Genomic DNA, 25,545 nt, shown 5'->3' on the forward strand with positions numbered 1-25,545 from the left:
GTATGAGCGCCGCGCCGTCAGTCAGTGTAGTGTTGAACGTGAAAAGACAACATGGAGGGCGGAAGAGAACAAGACTATGCAGCGTTTAATGCTTGGAAGTACCGACATTACTTTGAGTTTAACCCAGTTAAAGGTGACAAAAACATCAGCGTCCGGTGTACACTCTGCGTGGGAATAAAACTTTTATCCACAGCGAAAAATTCCACCTCAAATCTGAGCAAACACCTAGCAAGCCGGCACAGGAATGTGAAATTTCCTAAAAAAATCCCTGAACCCCCAGCTGACATGACCGCTGCGGCTCCATCTCATACATGTTCTAAATCTGATGTAAAACAACAGACTATATATCTATATTTCATGGATCATACGCATTTGTGAACAAAAATGGTCATTTGATGAATTCTATTAGACTGATTTCATGAGTTATTCACACATCTGAAACAGACTGGATTTGACTCGCGATCGTTATATTAACACCAAGGTAAGAAGTCCCGTTTATATTCTGCATGTTGTCATCTAGACTTCTGTAACAAAATACTACATTTATCGTGCTAGAGCATCTGTATCTCAAAACAGAGACCATACACTGATGCTAAACCCGTAGACCTTTTAAACGATGTATAGTAATGATAATAATATTATTAATGTTTGTAGACAGTAGGCTATATAGATATTGTTAGCAGCGTTAAAAAAAAGACGCCATCACGCCCACGAATAAGTGCGTGTTGAGAGGTAAAAACAGAGAATGTTTCATTTGATTCAATTTAAGATGATGGAATATGCAGAAAGAATAGAATTAGACTGAAAGGTCTTGGCCCGGTTGCATAAAGCACCTTAAGTTTTTCCCTTAAGTATGACACTTAAGGGGTAAATTCCCCTTATCTACTGTAAAAGAATAAATTAAGGGTGTTGCATACAGTATAATCCCTTAAATTGTTCTCTTAGGTAAGGGTAATCATTAAATGTTTCACGAAAGCGAACCAGGTTTGTTGTTATAAAATACTATTGTTGCCATGGAGATGCAACAGAAAAAACTTTTTTGCAACACCCTTAAGTTTAAGGGAAACACAAGGGTGAACTTAAGGAAAAATTACACTTAAGGTGCTTTATGCAACTGGGCCCTGTTGCTTTATACTGTAGCATATTCAGGTCGTGTTTTTGAAAAGTAATTAGTAAAGTAACTAGTAAATAGGGATGTAACGATTCAATCACGATTTAATCGCGGTCCTCATTAAAAATGCCTGTCTGAAATCGATTCTGAATCGCAAGGCTGCGATTCTTTGTTTTATGCACAGCTTGTGCCTGTATTACGGCATTTGGTCAGTAGGAAGTCCTTATCAATCTAAAATCATTATGAGTCGGAGTCGTTTATAACGTGCATTTAAAAAAGCAACACTCGTTAAATAAAAATCATTTCAAAATATTCTTTATTATCATGAAAATACCTGAAACAATTTGAAGAACAGCGTATTCCTGTTTAGACATTTCCTGGAATAGCGTTTGTAATGCTACTTTTTGTGTGGCACAAAGGGAGTTTCTGCATGAGAGCGCCCCCTGGCGTTCGGATGTGCCGGGATTTCACCGTAATTCATTCAAATTCATTCATTGAGAAAACGCGCATTTGCACGATTAATCATTACACCCCTACTAGTAAAGTAACTAATTACTTTTGAAAATAAGTAATCAGTAAAGTAACAGGATTACTTTCTTAGGGAAGTAATCAGTAATCAGTAACTAATTACTATTTCCAAGTAACTTGACCAACACTGGATATGAAGGATGTATTAGTACTCCATAGGTACTCCAGATTAAAATAAAATGAGCAAAAACAGTGTGTGTTATGGGAGCTTTAATGAAAAAATTGTGGAACCTTAAAAGGCTTTTAGGTCATAAAGATCATTTATGTGTTGAAGTGGGGTGATCTTTTTTAAGCCATTTCAGAGCAAATAACCAGGTAAAACAGCCTATGATTATCCTGCAAAGCGAGCATCTTTTTGCATTTACTATGCGTGGCCACAGTTTTAGCATTCTCTAAAACAGTGTTTCTCAAACTTTTTCAGCCCAAGGACCACTTTATCTTCCAATTTTTTTCTGAGGACCACCTAACAGAATCCCACTCTAACACTCCCCCAAAATAGTGAATAGGAAGGATAAGCTAAGTTTAATATGCAACTGTTTCAAGTCAAAAACTATTTTTTTTAAACAAATGCAATGCTATGTTCAGAAATTATTATATGAATTTTATTTCATTTGAAAAAGTAAATGTGAAATGAGTTGCAGCTTAATATGAACAACAAACTGCACATGTGAAAAAAACTGCAATTAAACATACTGTAACAGCCTAGGTCCCACTTAATGTCATTCCAAAGAGCCCTTAGTTTAAAACTGAGGTGGTGGGTATATGAAGTCTATGGTTGTAACTATGGTAAAAAAAATGTTCCCCGTATGTCCAAAATCACTGAAATTACAGGGATTTTACACATGAAACAAAAACTAGTACCTTACAAAACTAATAGATCTGTGGATTTTAGCTGCTCTCAGTTGACACTTTAGCTTTTATTTTGACTCCTCTTTGGTTTAGCCAACCAATCCATTTTTACGTTATTAAAACAGAAAGGCAAGAACTGATATCACAGTTTTGCAAGTGCATTAAAAATCTACTTAAATAAGTGACGATTGTATAAACACTTGCCTAGTTTAGGTCATCTTTTGGCGGACCACTGGGGACCACACTTTGAGAATTACTGCTCTAAAACTACAACAGGTGTATTTGTGAACTTATGCCAGTGTAAAACTAATGTGTCTTATAAACTTAAGCACCTGCTGGTGGCTGTGTCTGTATGGCGTGTGAGTTTTCTGGGCCATTACTCATTCATAACACACACGCAACACAGACACTACTAAAAGCATTTGCCTTCTTTTTTGCAATCAAGTACCAATAAAAAGAAAAAATAAAGATTCATGTGTGGGCTTGACACAGAACACAAACATTCACAGGCACACATATGCTTACTTCTAATCCAAATAAAGACACAGACTTAATTTTATAAAACCACAACACTACACGTAAATAAAAAAACGATTAGCCTGGGTGCCAGCCACAACATTTCAGGTCGGGAAGTTCGGTCTGGCATTGCTCCGTTGTGGCGCAACTATGCTCGACCCAAAGCTAGTCAAACCAATCAAATTGTCATGGAGGGCTTTATACGATGATGGACAGATGATCAAAAGTAACGTAAATCAACCTCGTCACCAAAGACACTTGTGTTGAATCCGTTTACAACAAAGACGGCTGTCCCTGGAGAACTGAGATGTGAAGATTCTGCCATCGAGTCTGTTCTAGAAGATATCAACAGCGGATTCATTTTGAAAGAGGAACAGAGAAACGCGATAAAGGCATTTGTTGATCGGAAAGATGTTTTGCCATCCCTCCTACAGGATTCGGCAATAGTTTAATTTATTAGCTAAGAAAATGAGAGGGAACACAATGAAAACCCAGTGGTCGTTGTTGTTTCTCCTTTGGTCGCACTCATGGAGGACTAAATGAAAGAAGCAACTGAAATGGGCATCACAGCAAATCAACTGGATATAACTAGCGGTCATTGCCAGACCCTTTTCGAAAGCCCGTGGATGAAGTTCATCTAACTTACAAATGGTGAGAGATAGTCTGACTGTATGACTTATGTAAATAACTCACAATGTCGTGATATAATAAAATTTTGTAAACATAGTAGGTGTCGATGTACAATGTACGTTCGTTAACTCAGAATTAGTATCATAATGTAAGTCTTAACTGTAGCAAAATAACTAGCAGTTCAGGTCAGGCTTCAAAAGAACAGACGCCATTTCAACATACGTCACACACTCGGCTGCTCTGATTGGTGTATGTCTATCCAATTGAGTGCAGAGGCATTTTTTGTCCTGGTTCGGTTGAAACACGGCTCATAATCACAGCCCAATGGAGCGGTATCAGACTCAAATTCTGACTAGAATTTTGAGTATGACAACGTCAGGCTAAAAAACGTTTGCTTTTGTTTTTAAATGAGAACATCAACAAAATGTCACCTTAAATAAACACAAAGTGTAAGTGTATATCCACAAAGCATCACCTTTCACAACGAACGCTCTTTGGATAGCATCTGTAAACATTTGTAAGTGCATTACTGTAAAACAATTTAATATATCAGCATGAAATAACAGATTAATTAAAAGTAATTGAGTTAAAATTGTTAATTGAACCAAATGCGTTTAGTCCAAAATATCCCTTTAGGAGCTTACTTTGCATAGAAAAGACAAATGCACATAGATCATAGATATCAAATAAAGATCTGTTTTTCAGGCTGATATTTCATGAGAACGAGAGGGCTAGTTTGACATTTGGATATGGCTAGAAGAGCTTTATGGTTTAGTCATGCAGAAGAGTAATGCAGGGTGATATGAAAGAGAAATAATACTCACGGTTGTGAATGTGCCGTCTCATATCGCTCAAAGGCATGTGCAAGGTCATGCTTATTGTTCATGTAACACTGAGTGCACAGGTCATAGTCAAAGCACACCTTACACTTCCAGCGCATTCCCATAATCCCGTGCTTCTTACAGCTGTCACAAATAATATTTGAATGTCGGACACCTAAGAGGAAGACAGGAGAACGTGAATGTAACTGTGCACAATATGAAGATCATCATTGTTACTTAAAAGGATAGTCCGTTAATAACAAAAATTCTGTCATCAGTTATGTAACCAAACAGACCTAATTTTACTGCTATCATAGGTATCAAATTAAATTAATTACTGATATAATATTGAAAAAAATTTCATCTGCATTTTTCCAAATATTTTTCTCTTTGTTCAGCAGAACAAAGAAATGTATACAGGTTTGAAACAATCTGCAGGTCAGTGAAGGTCAGGTAGAGTCGGACTGGTAACCAGAAGGTATACTGACGCAATGTATACTGACAGTCTGTGGTATATAATTCTATTGTGTATTTTGTTTTTCATTTTCTTGATAAGAAATATTAGCATATAGGCCAGTCTGTTCCTCAGCCAGAACAGATTGAAGTAACTTCTGGTCACTGGATTTATATTACTGGCCACACTAGTTTTTATATGTACATCTCCTCATCTAGCTGAGGTAAAAATTTTAGCAACATAAAAACATCTGCAACGATTTCACACTCAAACAGTAGTAACATTCCAGACTACACTGAAGAGATTCATGCTTAACTTAAACAACTCATTCAACTGAAATAAACAATTTTTTTTCCATTATTGTCTCACCTATCTGTGCGTTATCGTACAGAAGCAGGTCATAGGCCCCCTGGTAGCCGGTCCGATAATTTGTGCGAGTTCCACTGTCCCACTGCACCACCACTGTTTTGTCAGGTGTGGTGGTGCTGCCCTGGCGTCCAATTTCCACCACCGTGCCCACATGGCCTTCACCATCATCCTGGTTAGCCCACTTCCAGTCCACGCCGCGGACCACACGCATACCCACCTCCATGCTGCCGCGCGTCGGCTGGCTGCCCTGGCCTGCCTCACTGGGCTTTCTGTGAGGTCGTGCTAGCGGGGCTGTGGGTAGGGAGGCGACCGCTGCTTGGGGTCGAGGTGCAGGGATTGAAAGGGTTCCGAGTAGGGGGGTCTCTGGAGACAGATCAGGGGTAACTGTACAGAGGATAAAAAAAAGAAAATCATTACTTTTTGACAACTAACCAGAATCACTTCAGATTAAAGTAATGCAATCCCTACCCCTTTTCCCTAGCCACAACATTCACAACTAAGGGGCTGCTTATACCTTGTATTAATAGAAGTCAAGATAGGTGGAGAGTAGGCGATGTTTGTGGCTACTTAAACACATTCGACCACATGCAGTCTACACCACAAAACCAATTCGGTTAAATGCATTTTCAACTCTCTCTTCATTTGGTTGAAAGTGGACTCTTCAGTGGAATTTTTCACAACCCATTTACACCGTCATATATATTGTTGAGAACGTTTGGTCTTTTTTGATCTTAGGATAAGGTGACCAGACGTCACCCGTTTTACAGCACGTCTAAAACAACCAGCAAATACACTGAAAAACCCGATTAAAATGTAGCCTTTGTAGTACCAGACCGGAGCAATCATGTAATGATTATTTTCACCAGCAGAGGGGGCTGCGAGCTACACAGATTACTTGGTTGTGCGTCACTGCTTTAGTGAAGAAGATTTACTAAGAGACAAACGAGAAAGTGGCATCAAGATATCATCAGTCAAGTTATCTTAAAATATAAAAACAGTCAAAGTTATCGGAGGTTAAGGTACTAACTATTCATGTTAAATTAAAGTAATAAACAAATGAAGTGAACTGAACACAGCATGGTTCTGTGCATTTGTTTTGTGTAGGCTAACGTTAAATATTTTACATTTTGCATTAGTCCTTCTGTTCTTCACGTTTACAATGCTATAAAATCATCTGAAGTAGTGTAATGTTTGATGAAGTATGTCTCTGTGCATTGTATAAAAAAAGGGGAAAAATAGATTTCGGCTACAGAAATTGTTCAATTAATTGAATTAGAAACACTGCAAAAAACGACTTTCTTATTAGTATTTTTCTCTTGTTTTCAGTACAAATATTAAACAATTCTTCCATCAGGATGCATCTTCTTGATGAGCAAAGAAAATAAGTCTAGTTTTTAGACCAAAAATATCAAATTTGTGCTTAAAACAAGCAAAAAACACTTAATCCAACACTTAATTCAAGAAAAAAATGTTTACCATTGGCAGATTTTTTCATGTTTTAAGCACAAATTCACTTCAATTTATTAATTTTTTGTCTTAAAGCTAGATTTTTTTGTTAGGGGATTTTGCTCATCAAGAAAATGCATCTTGATTTAATAATTTTTAGATATTTGTACTAAAAACAAGACAAAAATACTATTAAGTAAGAAGTCAATGATTTTTTGCAGTGAACCCACAACAATAAAAAGAAAACTTTCAAAAAACGGTTTGTCCCCATTTTTTAATTCATAGATAACAACAAAATTATATTTTAATGATATTTTGACCATTAAACTAGGAAATGTCCCCGGTGTTCATTTAAAAAATGTGGCCACCTTATCTTAGGAAGCCAAAAGATATAGCTTTTAGAATCAGAGTGAAATAAACAGCGCAGCTGAGAGCAGTCCTCTGTCTAAATAACCAAATATGTGATTTTCTGTGAAATTTAATCATGTATTAACCTAAGAGTACCCAAAATATATTTAGGTATAAAAACCATGACAACAATATGAAAAAAAACAGCTTTTCACACTGCACTTAACCCAGGGTTATCTTTATTATAACCCTCACATTTAACCCCAGGTTAGCTTGTACAGCCTGTATTGTAGCCGGGTTAAAATGTTATGATTAGATGCTTAGCAACAGACAGCCAATCAGAAACGGCGTACCTCACGATTTGTGTGTACACTCACAGAAACTCTGCACGCCATGCAAACAGTCATTTTACAACTACAGGAAAATGTGAAAATATGTGTGATGGCATTATTGTTTTTCGAACTAAAGCAAAAAACATAATAAACTGAAAATAAATGGTGTTCTGTCTTTCCCATTAATGCTAGCACTCAAAATTTCCCTCTTGCTGCAATCATTAACACAACACTGCCTGTGGCTGCTTTCTTAAGTGTTAAGCAAGCAGTAATGTAGTAATCTACCTAAATATGAACATTGAAAATCTGCACTAAATGACCAAAGCAAAAACGATGAAATCATAACTAAAGGACAATTTTCTGATGTTACCCTCACTAAAGTCCCAGTGCTTTGACTAACAGAGACATGACACAGTGAAGTATACTTCACAAACAGGAAGTGCTCCCTTCCGCTTCAAGCCAACAGTCTCCATGCAAGCTTGACCACAAATAATTCAGACTTCCTTTATTCCTGAGAGAGTTCCCAGCTTAAACCCAGTCAAAGGGTCAAGAGAGTTTCCATTACTACATACTGAATAAAACGGGAGGACATAAACGCTATCTCAAAGTTAAGGGATACAGACATATTTTTCCTAAAATCAAGATTTTTATAACTGAAAAGCACATGTTAAATCTGTAACAGTAGAATTTCATTACATTATTTTAATGTTCCTATGAAATTAAATAACATTTTTAAAAGAACTAACTACCAATATTTCAGAGTTATAAAACTATATAGAAATGCTGTTCATAACTGTAAAAATAAATATGTAAAGACAAGGGACATTTTAGCATATTAAGCTATTGTGAAACAGTTATAACCCTGATATGCCATATTAATATAAATGAAGCATTCATCTATCTGATGTTTATTAATGCTGAAGCTCATACTAAAGGGATGAATAAAGAATGTGTAGCAGGACTCAACGCTAAGGTCTTTTTTCAACACCACAAAAAAACCTTAAATAAAACAGGTCTGATTATTGTCTTTATTGTTTTTGACCCATGTAACCTTAATAAATATTGTTATGACACCAAACACTTCATAAAAGTGTGGGGGGCGCGCCTCCTTTGGGGGGCACCAGAGCATGTAAGGAGAGGCAGCAAGCAAAGAGATGAAAAAATTGCAATGTTTAAATACACATTTTTACATTACGTAAGACCAAACAGCATTTATTTACTCCCGAAAGACAACGCATTTTTTTCAAAATAACACCCTGCTATCCTCGGCTAGTAGGATGCCGAGTAGCTCCACATAAATGATACAAACAGACAGTAAGATGGTAAAATGCTCTCTCTAACCCAATTGTAATTATACTTGAACACTGATCATGGTTTCTACCTCTCTTTGTTAGATGTAACAGACTGTCGGTGAGCCAGCAGGCCATTAGCAATTGTATGCTGGAATGAAAATGGAGTCAACAGCACCATACATTAAACTTTGTGGGTGTTAACTGGTGATTCCAGATATATTTCTATACATGCCAGCTGCCTATAAAATTGTGCTAGAATGACAAGGTTTGTTAAAGTCAACAAAATCTATCTCCGTCTGGCACCACTGACAACTGAGCTGGCTATTGTCAAACACATACTTAAGAAAGAAGATTAATCATGACTGATTCAGAATAAAGAGCACATTGACTGTGATTACATCAAGCATTCCTCATGAATACAGTATGTGTTCGCCTACAGTAGCCTACTCCTCTAGTGGATTGACACTGAGATTAGACTGAATTACCCCAACAAATATGCCTTAAAAACAGATGTGTTCAAAAAGCATGCAGATTGAAAATCTTATATGTACAGTACTGTACATGGCAATGAAAATTGAGTTTGGACTTTGCAGACACCGAGTACTTCCTGCAAATAAATTTAACAATTACACTGAATTCTGCTGAAAAAACTGTGCATAATGCAACAACTACACTGTAAAAGTCAGACTCATTTATAAACTCCAAAACCTTTAACCAAACAAATATGCAAACCAACTTAAGTCCCAAAATTTTAATACCACTTTGAATCGTCTTTGCTGGTTTTCTTTCGAACATTTTTATAGTGATTCCTCGCTCTTGTCTTCAGTTGAAAAGTTATATCCACTGCTGACCTGTTTCAATATTCCACAACTGTTTGTTTTTTGGCTGAACTTTGCTCATTTTTGGAAGAAGTGGAGACATGGGGGGGGTAGACTGGGAGTTTTAAATGCACTAAATATTCTTGACACGGACACATGCAACACGCACTGTACTCCATCATGATGTGTGAGTCTAGGACCAGTATTTAACTACATGTTCGGCTTAAGATCACAAACCTTCAACAATTCCAAAATATTTCTTTACGGAGCAATTCCAAAATCTGTCTTTACAGTGGTTGCAGAGCTCTTAGTTAAACCACTTGTTGGTTTTGGACTGGACTGCATTTTGAAATATAGATGATGAGATAAACGCTTAAAGCAGCCAGATACCTGGAAAATCTCTTTCTTTCCTGAATTATGTAGCTCACTGTGTTTAATGTTGCATAAACCATTACGAAAATCATACTCCAAATGACGCTAGCACATTCTTAAGTGCAAGTAAAAAACGACTGAAAGACTGAAAAAAAATGCATGGAGTTAAAACAACCTGGTCAATTCAAACTACTATTTTAAATTTGACATGAATTAAGTTCACATAACATCAGGGATTAGCTTAAGCCAGGACTAGTCCTTCCTTAGTTTAATTAGGAAATATAACTAGTTTAAATAAACAGGCCTTACTAAAAACATTACTTGTGTGCCTTTTGAAGCAAAACAAAGGGCACTGATGTATTTTAAGATATGTCAGTGCAAATTGTTTTAAGTTTGAACAGCTCTTACATTTATTTTAGTCTCGGACTAGTCTTATCCCTGTCTGGGAAACCGCCCCAATATGTTAAGTTAAAGTAACATAAAAAATATAGAGGAGAACCGGGGTGAAAGTAACAAAGCAATTTTCTTAGAGCACTACATTTGCATCCCAAACTATAACAGCATGTTAAGCACGCAACCTTTGGTGGAGCTGCCAAAAATGCTCTATTTTGTGATCGTTTCCTGCGGTAAGATTCAGAAAGCTTTTTTTAAGTTGTGTTTCTGGTTTCATGTTAGGGATCGACCGATATGATGCCGATTTTTGTTTCATCAGCCTTAGCCGATGACCGATACAATTTTCTTAAGACGATATTTGGAGCAGATACTGCTTTTGCTCACCGTGCTGTAACACATCCTGAAGTTTGCCCTCTCTGAGTTTTTCAGAATGGTAAATTGGGTTTAAATGTCAGGAGTTACAGTCTGGAATTTATTTTTTGCAGATATAAAACAAAATATCTTTGCCATTACATACTAACAAGGTCATAGTCAGGTATATTAACTTAAAAATCTCTCTTGTTGTGTAACTTTTGACCCACCTGTGTGTTACTTTTGTCCCAGCTGACAGACCTAGGGGTGTTTCCCAGACAGGGGTTAGGCTAATCCAGGATTAAGCCTTATTAATATTAGGTAATTTAAGAAGTTTTTACAAACATACCTTACAAAAAACACTACAGATGTGCATCTTGAGACAAAACAATGTCACCGATATATGTTAAAGTTAGTCAGGACAAGGTGTTTTTAAATTAAAGCAGCTCAAACTTGCATTTTAGTCTGGGACTAGGATAAACCCTGTCCAGGAAACCGCCCTTAAAAGTAACAATTCATTACTCATGTTTAAAGTGAAATTACACTGAAGTCGTTTTACATTTTTTCAAAATTCCACCTGGTATTGATAGAGCACACTTGTGAGTTATTGACCACAGCAAAAATATATCTCTGTCTAAAACACTATCTTAAGTTTTCTTAAAAAAAAAGGGGTACTTTTTGCACCCGCTCTTTTAAAGGTAGGGTTTCAATAAAAAATGCTAACGTAGCCGCCTAGCAATGAAATCACGATCCCACCCTCAAGTCAAATTGCCATCCAAAGTCACGCCTCTTTCAAAACACATGAACACGCACAGATCAGACGGTCACATCTCATGTCTCATTCACCAGTGAGAAAACTTTGCAGTACAAAGTGAATAACATTTCCAAAATAACCAACATAAACAACTGGTTTACATCAGAATTAGTTAAATCACACTTTCGGTTATGTAGACGTAGTAACAATATCGTTACGCTAATCCGTAAACGAACACAAATTTCATAAGCAACACAACGTTTCATCAAAGTAGAATATCTGAATCCATCTCAATACAAACATATCGCGTACCTACCTTACCAAAATAAACAGTACAACGACCCTTTCAGACCCTTTGCCTCCTGCAGCTGTTTGCATCTCGGGGTAAAGCAGTAAAGTTGCCGAAGTTAATTTGGGTATTTCCTCTTGGCTGATCCAGGCAGTTTTGGCTGTTGTTGTTATAAAAGATGTCTTTCGGTTTGTGGCTTCTGTGCAGGTTGTCAATTCAGCAGAAAAGTTTGCCATTCTCGCTGTGTACAGACAGGAGGTGAGTGCAAGTGAACGGGCCGATGACGTATGGTGTCTGAGTGGACTCGCTGCGCGGTGGGCATTCAAATTACGCTTACGTATGAGGGACAAAAAAGGAAACGTCCGTTCGGACCGAAATCTATATTGGTTGAAAATGTTTTGGTCCTACGCCTTTCACAGATGACATCAATTTCTACAAATACATTTAAACAACTTAACACAGTGATTGCTATCAGGATGTGAGGAGACTTTTAACCAGCATAACTAAAAATGTTTCAGGATCAAATCTGTTACCCTACCTTTAATTTGACGTTTGACCACATTTTTTACTGTGGGAGACTTGGGGTACGTTTACAAAACAACAAATGTACTTAAAAAAAGATTTGTGTGTGTGTGTTTGAAAAGTTTCACATGCAGCAGCAACACTGCCACATAAGTATAGAAAATATAAGAAAATATGCCTAAGAAAAAATAAAAACATTAAAATATTTAATACATAAAAAAAATATTTATTGCAGACCATTACTGTACTTGGCGATGCCACACAATGTAATGAACATGTAATATGCAATGCATTTTTTTCTTTATATTGAGATTAGAGATCGACCGATATATCTGTTTTCTGATATTTTCCCGATGTTTGCCCAATTTCCGATTATTGGATATCGGTTTTGTAATATCGGATTGACCGATAAACGAGATAATTGAGAATTGCGCGCTGGACGAATCTGAGGAGAGGAGCTGACAGCAGCAGCAGCAGCAGCAGCGTGCACAGCAAATATGACGGCAGAGTGACGCGACTTCATTAAAAGGTCTTTGAGTATACTTACTTTGCATATGAGGCATTTATAACATCTTATTTGTGCATTAATGTATGTTATGTTACATAAGTTGATATATTAAAAGCAATGTATGCAGCTTGTCTAAGAATAGAGATAGCTTTGCATGAATAAAACAGCCATGAATTAATGCTTTGTGGAATTAAAAACACTAAATTAAATTTGTTTTTCTGTTATTTATCTTTATCATTAGCATCGTAAAATCACGTTCATATTGCTGTTCACTTCCCGGGGTTGAAAGCTGAAGCACAGCCACCACATGTAGCTTACTTTTAACAAGATTTACCCTAAGTTATATTAACATTTCCCAAATAGACATTATTTTGCTAAAATATCTAAATAAATGTCTGTGGATATTAATTAACTATTTATTACCTCCGCAAGCGGTCACAGTTTGATACAGTTAATGCGTGAGTAAATGCATAGATAAACAGCGCTGTCAACAGCCATTTCATAAGATATAACAACAAAATATTAATTATTCTGACATCAAATAACGTTACCAGTTAAGAAATTCAACGATATATAAGCCGTTTTGTTTGTTACTTTCCTGAATGTAGTATTCCAGTCAGTGATATTATTTGTAAAATCTCTTTGCTAACTACTTGTTGGACTGCTGAAGGCTACAGGTTGCTGGTCAAGACAAAAATATTATATCCCAAAAAAGACACTTAATCCACCTGTTTTACTCTATAAACTATGTACAACATGAAGCCAACTCAGTTATACTTTTCTCTCTCTCCTGCTCCGTTACCTGGCAACCGCAGCGCGAACTTTGGATTAGTCCATTTCTGACGAAATGATAGGGGTGTTTGGAATGGTCCATGTATTGGGAATATAGTTTCTACATTATTCATTAAATTAATATTATTCTTCACTCTTTCAGAGACCTCTATTTATGACTTTGTATGCAAAGAGGGAGTGATTGTGATGTTTATTATATAAGGGTTTGTTCAGTTCAGTAGTTTTGTAGTAATTACAGAAGTAATTAAAAACAGAAGTATAACAGTAAATAAAAATCGGTTCAGCATATCGGTTATCGGGCACATAAGCATCCAAATATTTGTTATCGGCATCGGTTTTAAAAAATGGGTATCGGTCGATCTCTAATTGAGATTATAACATACATTTTAAAAACCTCAAATCTGAAACCGTTAGGATTTTTAGACCCCCAAAACAAGATCATGAGGACTGCATAAAGTTGATGTGCAAGTCATTTCATGTCATTTCAGCTGTTTTTACATGGTACACTTTTCCTATCAATGTTTATTTTTCCATGCAGGAGTAAAAAAAGTTATTGCGCAACATTCTGAATCCTGTGAAAAGAAAAGGAAGAGAGTGGCCTGATCTTCTTAACTTTCTGTCTTTAATAAAAGTAAATGCTTTATTTTGTGCTAATGTAAATGCTTTATTTTGCGCTAATGGTCTGCGTGATGCTTATTTTAAGAAATTGACTGGAGCAGGTAAACCAGTTTAATTCAACAGCTGCAGGTCTAAAATGATGCTATGGTTTAATTAAACGAATGACCCTGCATTAATAAAATGAGCTGCTTATAAATCTTAAATATGTATTTGAAACTATTTGTTGTTAAATCCTACTGGAGTTAAAATGTTTAAGAAAACAAGGCTGAGTAAACTCTTTTGTGTACTGTAATGAAATTAAAAAGTAATGCAAAAATGATTTTTCTGTAGTGTGACAAAATCAGAACACGTTTAACATTACTTTACACAGACTTTAAGTGAACTTAACTATACAAGTTTTGTAAGACCGATTACTCAATTGAATTGGGGAAACAAGTTTACTTAATCAACTGAGTTAAGTCTATACTAAAAAGTTTTATATGTACACTTTTTTCACAAAATTTGTGATTTGATAATTTAGTAAAGGGCTCCTATTACATTGCTGAAACAACATTATTTTGTGTATTTGCTGTAACACAATTTGTTTGCATGGTTTGTGGTTCAAAAAACACATTATTTTCCACATACCGTGCGTTATTGTTGCTCCTCCATGCCCTGCCTTCCTGAAACACATTGATTTGGTACAAAGCTCAATCTGAAAAGCACAGTGTCCTCCGATTGGCCAGCTAACCAATATGTTGTGATTGGCCTGAATACCTATATATAATGACGTCAGCTAGAAATGTGACGCTCCTTATCGTATTTGGAGCATCAATAACGCTTGGGCTGCCCTGCCAACAACGCTATAAAAAAGTGTAGTGGAAGCTCTGACGCTTGAAAGCATTCTCTGGAATCCTCTCAAGCGGAGGTTTCTGCCTTCCAATTGGTTGCTGTCGAACAGCTTCATCGCACATTCCCATAAAGTTGATCTGATTTCAACTCTCCTAGACGCTCACACTGTACATGACATGCCGCGCCGCTGCTTGCCAGAGCTCGCCGCCGGCTCTCATTGAAAATTAATGACTTCCAGCCACTGGTGTGAAGTTAATATTGTCTTTATTACATTATCAACTACATTATCAAGCTGATCGATCAACTTTGCCAAAGCGGCTTGAGCAGAACATAACAAATTGGTAAGGTAGGATTACTAAACATTAAACCATGTCTTCATTTATCATATAAACGACAAACAACAAGCGCTACTCTGCACTGCACAAAACTTGTGTTTGAGTCATGGTTTAGTCAGCAGTAGGGGTGTTGCGGTGAACGAATTTTCACACTGGTTAATCATCGTGTGACAGACCCGGTGATACTGGTATTAGCTGTGCACATTTTACTTTCACTCTTGAATAAGAAGCAATTGTTTAAATTCAGTGCTTGCGTATGCTGCATTTTTTATTGATAGGATAGCATCATGCAGTTGATGGAGATTTGTGGGATGCACATCCAGAGCACGAAGCTCCCGTTCCACCACATCCCAAAGATGCTCTATAGCAGTGTTCCTCAAATCTTACCCTGGAGGGCCAGATCACTACAGAGTTTAGGTCCAACCCTAATCAAACTTACCCACCTGTTATTTTCTAGTGATCATGAAGACCTTGATTAGCTTGCTCAGGTGTGTTTGATCAGGGTTGGAGCTAAACTCTGCAGTGCTCCGGCCCTCCAGGGTAAGATTTGGGGAACCCTGCTCTATTGGGTTGAGATCTGGTGACTGTGGGGGCCATTTTAGTACAGGGAACTCATGTTCAAAAAAACAATTGATTCAAGCTTTGTGACATGGTGCATTATCCTGCTGGAAGTAGCCATCAGAGGATGGGTAACATGGTGGTCATAAAGGGATGGACGTGGTCAGAAACAATGGTCAGGTAGGCCGTGGCATTTAAACGATGGCCAATTGGCACTAAGGGGCCTAAAGTGTGCCCAGAAAACATCCCCCACACCATTACACCACCATGCCTAGTTAGCTACTAGATAGCTACTGCCATGTGATTGGTCGATTAGATGACTGCATTAATGAGAAATTGAACATGTGTTCCTAATAATTCTCTAGGTGAGTGTTTATGTATATAATATTTTAAAAAAGTAAGCATGCGGTTTTTGCCATCGTCATTGTCAGTCAGCTCATCTAACACACAGTAAGGGTGTTTTCACATTAGCACTTTTGGTGCGCACCCGGGTTCGATTGACATCAGAGTTCGGTACATTTGGATGATGTGAACGCTGTCTTCCGAACTCGGGTGCGCACCCGCGAAACGTACTCGAATCCGCTTAAAAAGGGTGGTCTGGGGTCCGGTTCATGTGAACTCCAGAAAACCTTTGGTTTTGTTTTCACAACACAGTCTCACACCCATGGCGTCAATATTTGACGACACTTGACCATGCGTCAATATGTTGACGCGGAGGGTATACCTTTCGCGTCACTTTTTGACGAACTGGGGACTTCAATACTATTAGGTACGCGAAATTAAACAGTTGTCAACTGACATTGGGGTTAGGGATAGGTTTGGGTAGGGATGTCATTATGTAAATCTAACCCTAAACCGACGCGAAAATGGTAGAAAATGGTAAGAAAATAGGAAAGAGAATTTCGCGTACCTGATAGTATTGAAGTCCCCAGTTCGTCAAAAAGTGACGCGAAAGGTATACCCTCCGCGTCAACATATTGACGCATGGTCAAGTGTCGTCAAATATTGACGCCATGGGGTGAGACTGGGTTGGTTTTCAAAGAAATAATACAGAAACGCACTTGAGTCTGTCTGCCCCAAACATACTAAAGTCGTTTCGATGACAACGGTCTGTCCGCCGGCGTAAATTTTTGCGGAGGCATTCAGAAATCATCTCTCTGCTTGGAGTTCGTCAATCACGCTTGTCGTCTTCTCGTTTACAGCGGTTGCCAAGCAACATGAGAACGCGCCGGCTGCAGCTTGATGATGCAAGCGTACCGCGGTTCGGCTGCAAAATGTGAACACAGTCCATGGGGGGCATGGGGAGGGGCAAGCAATCGAACTCGGGTTCGGACCAGGCAATTGCACCAAATGTGAAACCGTCCTAATAAATTAAATCTGACACCTGCTGCTCTGTGATGTGACACGCGCACTGAATTCAGGCAGGAAACACATTCAGTTTTAGTGTTTACTTTGGGATTTGTACCTTTGTATATAAAGAATTAGAGGTCGACTGATATGTTTTTTTTCAGGACCAATGTCGATACTGATTATTACTGATCAAGTAGACCGATAATCGTTATTTTGGAATGATTTTCAAAATATACTGCAAACTGAATGAAACATAATTAAGTATTCACTAAATTGCCAATTCAATCTTGACATACCAATGTTTAATTTTAGAAGTAATTATCAGAACAAACAGAATCACCCAAGTTAACCTCCAAGTATGTATTTCAAGCTCAGTGACGTACATAAAATGAGATTAGGACAGCATGTGCAGGTCACATGATAACCCAACTTTTCATCATCCCATTAAAAATAATCTGCCCAGCATATGTGTAATGAGATAACAGCATGTTTATGAGATACACCAATATCTCAAGGTTTTTCTGAGCTGATATTTATACACCAGAGGTTGCAAGTTTTCACACGACAAAAGTTTAGAACATATTTCACCCTAAAACCAAAGAAAACAAACAAGAATTTTAAAATATTTTATGAGGAAACTGCAGACTTTTTATAGGCACATTTAGTTTGGCTTGTGAGATTGTTTGACAATTACGGTTATTTCCCCTTCAAATTTTCATTACTGTAATGCAAGAAACTCCCATATTTCATCATCACAGGATATATTTTACTTAAGCTTTCATATTCTCATTAGATAAAAAACAGTGGCTTTTAACTCTTTTATAGTATTTTTGCATTATACAATGAAAACTGATTGGTGAATATTTATTATGAAAAAGCACAAAATAAATCAACTGTCCAAAAATAGGACATCAATTCTTCTATGTAAATTACAAATTCTGCTTCTTTTTGATTGTAGGGTGAAATATGTTCTTCATGTGAATGACAACATCAGGAATAAAAGAAGGTGCTATTATTTCTACATTCTTTGCTGTGTCCAAAATCATAAAAAATACTTTAATAAAATCTTCCAAGTTATGCAGAACGTATAAGCTAATGCAGTATTTTAAACAGACATCAGTTATTTGTGTAGCAATTGTAACAGTTGTGTGTTTTACCTGTTGAAACGTATCTGTGGTAATGATCTGTGTGTAAGCCCCCTCAAATTAAGTCCAGTGGATATCTCAACGCACCAACCAAAAAAATACCTATCACACAAAACACTTTTCTTAAATCAACATAAACATAAATGTGTATTGTCAAAAATCACAGGAATGTATTCATGGCAAGAAGTCTAGGATACAGGGCGGACAGCGTGTCATCCACTGCAGACAATACTGCTGAGCCAATCAGATTACCCAAAACGGCGCTTACCAGACCCATGTGCTCCTACTGTACAGGATGCAGCCAACATTAAGTCCTCTTATCAGCACAAATGATACGACACAGAACAGAGAAAGTAGCGACTAAGTCCAATTACAAAACTAAACCGATGGACTAAATGTTCACAGTTTTGTTGTTGTATTAACTTCTCGTCTGTATCACTCTTTAAAGTTCTGCAGACGAAATGCCCCATGTAAACAAACAGCTAAACACATCCATTATACTGGGAACGCCTGACATATGCTTGCTTAAAGGGCATATGTGAAATGTCACCCTTATAATGTGTTAGAACATTAATATGTGTCCGCAGTGTGTGTAAACAACCACCCTATAATGGTAAAAATCAGCTAACTCCTTTTTACTAATTCACTTAATTTAATGTGTGTGGAGTGAGATACACATGAACTGAGAGATTCTCCCATTGATGTCGGCATCGGAGGGAAAGCCCTTCCAATATATGCAATATGCATAAAACATTCTGAATCACGAAATCTCTTGAAACTCCAGCTTCACTTTGAAAGCGAGCTGTAAGGATCAGCTCATTTGCATTTAAAGGGACACACACAAAAACAGCAAATTTTTTCTCACACCAAGAAAGTGGCTATAAACATCCTATAATAAATTATCTGTGAGGTATTTTGAGATAAAATGTTTACATACTACACACTCTGGGGACACCAAAGACTTTATTTACATTTTGTAAACTGAGGCACAACTTTCATACACAAACAGAAAGGTGCTCAGACTGTGGCCGCTGTTCAGAAGAAACAAAGTAGTGGGACTCCAAAAGTTTATGTGTGCATTCATCTTCTTGGCTAATAAATCTACAGTATACACAGCTGCATATAAACACACATCGCATGTGAGATAAAACAGGAGGGTCAAATGATGAAGAGAAGCTATAGATAAACCCAGAGAGGAAAATAAGAGATCTACTATAGATTTGAAGATGCTCTAAATATCTGCAGGGTTTCCCGCAGCACTTTTCAGTTCGGGCGGCCCACCTAAGCTGGGATACCCTACCACCTTAACCAGGTCGTCCAAAAAAAAAATTCCACCAAACGCCACATGGCCGAAATGAGAGAAAGACATGGTCCGTCACTGTCTGGAGGATAACTAGCCTGTTGATAAATCATTTTAATTAATTACTAATCTATTATGTGTTCATTTTCTGTCATAGTTTCTTCAAAATTGAGTTTTATTTGAGTGTTTTAAATAAAATGTTTTCATCATGACGCGTACGCCCCGCCCCTTTGATTGCCACGCCCCCAGCCCGCCCAGCCCACCTGCACAACCCTACTACCTTAACTAACAAATTTTCTGCGGGAAACCCTGATCTGAACTACAATATCATTCCATGTACCACCTCTGTCCTGACCTGATTTTCATTACTGTTTGACAACCTAGTCTTAAAGGAATAGTCTACTCATTTTCAATATTAAAATATGTTATTACCTTAACTAAGACCTGTTGAATCATCCCTCTATCATCTGTGTGTGTGCACGTAAGCGCTGGAGCGCGCTGCGATGCTACGATAGCATTTAGCTTAGCCCCATTCATTCAATGGTACCATTTAGAGATAAAGTTAGAAGTGACCAAACACATCAACGTTTTTCCTATTTAAGACGAGTAGTTATACGAGCAAGTTTGGTGGTACAAAATAAAACGTAGCGCTTTTCTAAGCGGATTTAAAAGAGGAACTATATTTTATGGCGTAATAGCACTTTTGGGAGTACTTCGACTCGCCTGAAAAGTCCGCTCCCCTTCTCACTCTCATAATGGGAGAGGGAGGGTGTTACTGCGCCAAGTCGAAGTACTCCCAAAAGACTTGCACTAAAAGGTGATCACATTTGCAGCTTAAAACTGTTGAACATAAAGGAAAAAAAAAAACAACAACAACCAGATCTAGCAACCCTGTCACAACGCTGTCATAATCAGCCACAACATCCTATTTATATCATAGCAATGCACTAAATATGAAGTGAAATTATTTGATGAACGTATGCGTGCCGAGAGCATTCGGTTAACATCATTATCTCATATTTGACAGAGGTGGTGTTTAACAGCTTTTGAGCTCTTCATATATTAATTTATACCACAGGGCTGTTGAATGCTTTATTCTGATTAGTTGAGAAATGCTCCACGGGTATGCATTATTTTTTTATCTGACCCGTCTAAATGTCTTAAAAAAAACACCAGAGCAATGTCTTAGCAACCATGGTATAAGCAGAATAATTGATGACGGGCCATTGAATTATTTGAAAATAATGCACACCCCTTTTTGCGCCGTGCCACATTACTAACTTGGGCATGCATTGTTTTCTAATAATTCAACGGCCTGTCCTCAATTATTCCTTACATAATTTGCATATATTACTGAACTGCTATCAGTATACGATCCCTAAAGCCCATTTCAGTCTATTAGAAGAAACACATACAACAATTAATTCAGGCATTTAATTTCGCACATGACAAAATCCAGCTTGTTTTGTTTTTCTTTGGTCTATGAATTTGGCTGTTAATCTGTATCGAGCCATGTCACCGGCACCGCAGGCCAAGTTGGCTGACGTCTGATGCATGAGGCACACAAAACTGAAAACACTTCAGGAGTTTGGAAGTTGCCATCTGATTGGTTGAACTCAACATTTTTCGAAAGGCATGCGTGTTGTGTTTTTTAAGGGTGCGACTGGTTTGTGGCCAACAAAACCTGCAATAGACTCAAGACCTTCTGTTGTAAGTCTGGCTACATGAGAATACCATCTAACAAGGCCTCGCTGAAGTATCTCAACTATGAATTGAGAAATGTAAACATCAAGCTTTGTATGATTAACAGTGTTTGGTTTTCATCATAAGTCAGTCAGCTTTTTCTCCTTTCCACGCCGTTATCTGTCCTTCATACTGACAACACCAGTAGCTATGTTTCCATCCACTTATGTTTGGAGATGCGCATAAAAAACACTGGATGGAAATGACAAAATTCGCATAATTTCTAAAAATGGGCATAAAAACGTATCCAATAAAAACATGCACATGAACTATGATGGAAACACTTTTACTGAATAAATCCCTAGATGCACATCAAAAAAGTCATGTGACTTTACGCGTTGGATGGCATAACTGTAGTAGCCCTCTTACAGAACTCACTGCACAGCATTGCAAGTGAGCGAATCTTTCAAACATGGTAAGGAGCGTCACATTTCTGGCTGATGTCAGAGGTATTCAGGCTAATCCCAACGTACAGATTAGCTGGCCAATCAGGGACACAGCACTTTTTAAACTGATGAGTTTCAGGAAGAGAGTAAAATCTGCAGTTTTCTGGTAAACACATACAAACTGCCTACACATGTGTAAATATAACACTCATATATAACTTACACTCTGTCCCAGTCTTAAAGGTGGGGTACATGATTTTTGAAAAACACTTTGAAAAAGGGATTCGGGCTAAGTACCAAAACACACTTGTAGCCAATCAGCAGTAAGATACGTCTACTAACCGACATCATTGCCTGGGTTGTGTATGTGTGCGGCGGGTCTATCAAAAGAAGGTCCAGATTCTATTGGGGAAGGGCCGTGTTTTTTTTTAGGTGATTTCAAATGTCAACATTGGCTTTCAAAGATCATGCACCCCGCCTTTAAGTCCAGAGTGCTTATGGCATGTTTTTTTAAAACAGGCAGACAGCCACACACGCATGGGTTCGAGTGTCTCACGTGTTTATTTCAGATGTGCAGTGAAAGCAGCTCTGGGATCTAACCGTAAAGTGTGAGCACACAGTTCTTGGGCTTTATATCGCATTCAATTTGCTTGTACAATGTGAGTTGGCATTTAACCATGACTATGCTGAAATCGTACAGCTTATGCCCGGCTTAACCATCACAAACCAATTTTTCTAAGACTTAACCGCCCAGTAAATCCAAATAGCACCATGTAGCGCTCATCACGCAAACAGACAATTCTACCACAGTCATTCTTTGTACAACATTGTTAAATATTTGCTCTTGCTCTATGTGGGACTTGGGCTAACCAAGCATTTACCAACACTCCACATATAGAGACAACATGTAGGCTTTGGGTTGACGCTGACCTAAACTACCTTGCAATTATGTTGTTCAAATTAACCAGTTGTCTGCTACAAGAATGTGTTTTACAAACATATACATATTTGCTTACAGCTATTTGCTTACTAAATGTATGTATTTATAAGGGTAGATCAGTTTTGGGGTAACAAATATTGATACATAGCCATTTAACAGCAGAAAAAAACTGATTGGTGGTTGATGCCCAAAAACAACAGCTCTCAACATCTACAATGCAAACAAACCTTTACCACTGAAGCAAAATGCTGACAAAAAGAGTAAGGCAAGTATGTAAGAATAGTCAGGATTAAACTTAAATAACTATAGGGGTGGTTTCCCGGACAGGGACTAGACTAAAATTAATGTAAGAGCTGTCCAAACTGAAAACAACTTGCACCCTAAAATACATCAGTGCCCTTTGTTTTGCCACAAAATGCATAAAGGTAATGTTTTTTGTAAGGTATGTTTGTTCAAACTAGTTATATTTCCTAATTAAACTAAGGTCTAGTCCTGGTTTAAGATAATCCCTGTCCGGGAAACCACCCCATACTGCATAAGAGCATGACTAATGTAGACAACCTCACATTAGCAGAAATTAAAGATGCATATTATCCATTAAACATTGTGCAAAGGTCACATAATACATTGTCACAGGCACAGCACTGAATCTGCATTTAGGCCTACATTAGCAAATTCAAAGTTTGATTCATCAACATTTTAATGCACAACCCTTAATAGAAATCACCTTGGTAACCTTCCAAAAATGAAACCTTTAGTTAAAAGCAACGTTGTAAGGAATTAAAATGCACAGACATTACTAGCACACAGTTGCAAAAAATAACAAGGTACTACTATAGTACAAAGCAATGTCATTGCATTTTCTTGTTATTACCTTGGGTTACAGATTATAACACATGAACATGTATGATAATCATGCTATAGTATGAAATAAAAGCTACATTCATTCTATTTTCGATTATAAATATATTTCGTATAACAATAGTATTGTTTATTGAACGCTTAGTTCTTTAGTTATTAATTTTACAGTACTGTACCATAACACCGTTACCTTTCTTATCTTTAACATGCAGACCAAATAAACAATAAAATATATAACTGATAAAGATAACACACACGTTTATTTCTCTCTCTCTCTCTCTGTGTGTGTACATGATTTTATAACACATATTAGCAGGACGGCTTCTTTGATCTTGAGAAAACGAATTAATTGATTGACTGATTACATAGATGGTTTATTTTCTGTTCGTTGGAGAAGTGATTAATAGGTACGTGTTAAAAAACCAAAACATGCAAATCCATATGAATATTCAAACAAAAGATGTAAACAATATCCACGGCCGCGACAACCCCAGTTTAACTGCTGTGATATGAATCAGACATCGCCCCAAAACACACGCACATGTAATCGCGTGAATTAGAACGTGTCATCGCTTGCACGCTGCTTACCTGTCGACAACATTAATGCTTCCGCAAAAACTTCACCGGCCCACCGATTAATGTGCTTAAACGGCTTTACGAGCGATTACAAGAGCGCCGAGCTGCGATGGACGCGCATGTGTCACTGCGCGTCAGCCCGCCACTGGACATCCTTCACGTCAAAGCTCTGCGACTCTTCCGCACGGGCTCCACAATCTGCGTTTGAAATCAGCTCCATTAAACATCAAAAACACGTCGGTACGATATGATTTTAAAGAAGGGATATCAAAACCGTGCTAATTGTGATAGCAACAGTGACTGTGGTTTGACTGGACACGCCCACGCGTCGTCACTGCTGCTTTACGAATCCCACTATGACGGGAGATTCGCTCTTAAATATTAATTTGGTGATGCTCCAGTAACGTTACCGAGCAACGTCGGTAAGCCCCACTTGATAATCAAGTGTCGCGCCTTCACCATAGTTGGATTTCGTTTGGAAATAGCTTTAGTAAGTCATTACATTTGTTCAGTGTCTTTTCAGTCACTTGCTTTCAGATGCAGCATCTGTGGCACTAGTGAGACACCTTACAGTGTACAACAGGTGGAAAAATGTTAAAATAATATAAAAGGTAAGAATTCTTTCCACGTAGCAGTGCGCATGCGTATGTTGCGCGTCCAGCTGTGGTCCTAGTGAGCCATCTTGTTGTCAAATGCTACATACGATTTTTTTATTTGTTTAACTTAAATTATTAACTTGTATACCATTAAATTAATAATAATAATAATACTTGTAATATATTTTAAAATACATTTTGAGCTGCAACACGAAATGACTTTCTCTTTTAGATGTTGTGCTCAAATTTGAAACAAAACATGGCCGGATATATAAGACGTGCGTATTTTAGTTATTATATAGTTATTTTCGACAACCAAATGATTTAATTTATGAAGATTAATCATCATGGAGCTGGATTAATGTATGCCTAGAAAGAAGCTTAAGTTTGAAACGAAATAAAAAATTAATTCAGCAAAAACTCATCTGGTGAAACTCTTAAAATGAAACAGGTCTGACAATTTGATGTATGCATTACAAAGCAATAGAAGGAAAGTACTATTCTTCATGCCAGTATATGCAATGCATGTCTGTGGTAAACAAGCACACACAAAAACATGATAAAATCATGTAGGCTGCCCAAATGCTGGATCCTTAAACCAAGGCGGGAAGGTAAGATTTCCAAGAAGTTTCACATCTGGAGAAAACGAAAACTGCCTTAAACATTGTGTGATGATACGGACAGCTTTCTCGCAAGAGACACTAGGTTTAATGAGTGTTCTCATACAAAGCCAAATGGTGATGCAATTTTGCAGGACCAGCTGTAAGATATTACTGCCGTATGATTATAGTCTACCCATTGTCAATGTTTT

The 25,545-nt window shown here is 37.5% G+C and overlaps 1 protein-coding gene across 4 annotated transcripts in view; it reads right to left on the bottom strand.

Moving 5' to 3' along the window:
- Positions 1-24,467, bottom strand: part of mib2 (MIB E3 ubiquitin protein ligase 2) — a 62,060-nt gene extending 37,593 nt beyond the window's left edge. Inside the window, exons 1-4 of one of the 4 annotated variants that reach the window (XM_065271328.1) lie at positions 24,151-24,467; positions 18,345-18,434; positions 5,279-5,662; positions 4,459-4,630 (exon numbers count right to left, since the gene is read on the bottom strand). In XM_065271328.1, the coding sequence (XP_065127400.1) occupies positions 4,459-4,630; positions 5,279-5,501 (395 nt within the window). In that variant the 5' untranslated portion in view covers positions 5,502-5,662; positions 18,345-18,434; positions 24,151-24,467. Of the gene's footprint in view, positions 1-4,458; positions 4,631-5,278; positions 5,663-9,454; positions 9,547-11,700; positions 12,190-18,344; positions 18,435-24,150 lie in introns of those variants that run through there. The other 3 variants (XM_065271327.1, XM_065271329.1, XM_065271326.2) reach the window with 3 other exon arrangements.
- Between the last annotated feature and the right edge of the window lie 1,078 nt (positions 24,468-25,545).

This window comes from Paramisgurnus dabryanus, chromosome 11 (genome assembly GCF_030506205.2).
Source record: "Paramisgurnus dabryanus chromosome 11, PD_genome_1.1, whole genome shotgun sequence".
In the NCBI taxonomy this organism is placed as follows: Eukaryota; Metazoa; Chordata; class Actinopteri; order Cypriniformes; family Cobitidae; genus Paramisgurnus; species Paramisgurnus dabryanus.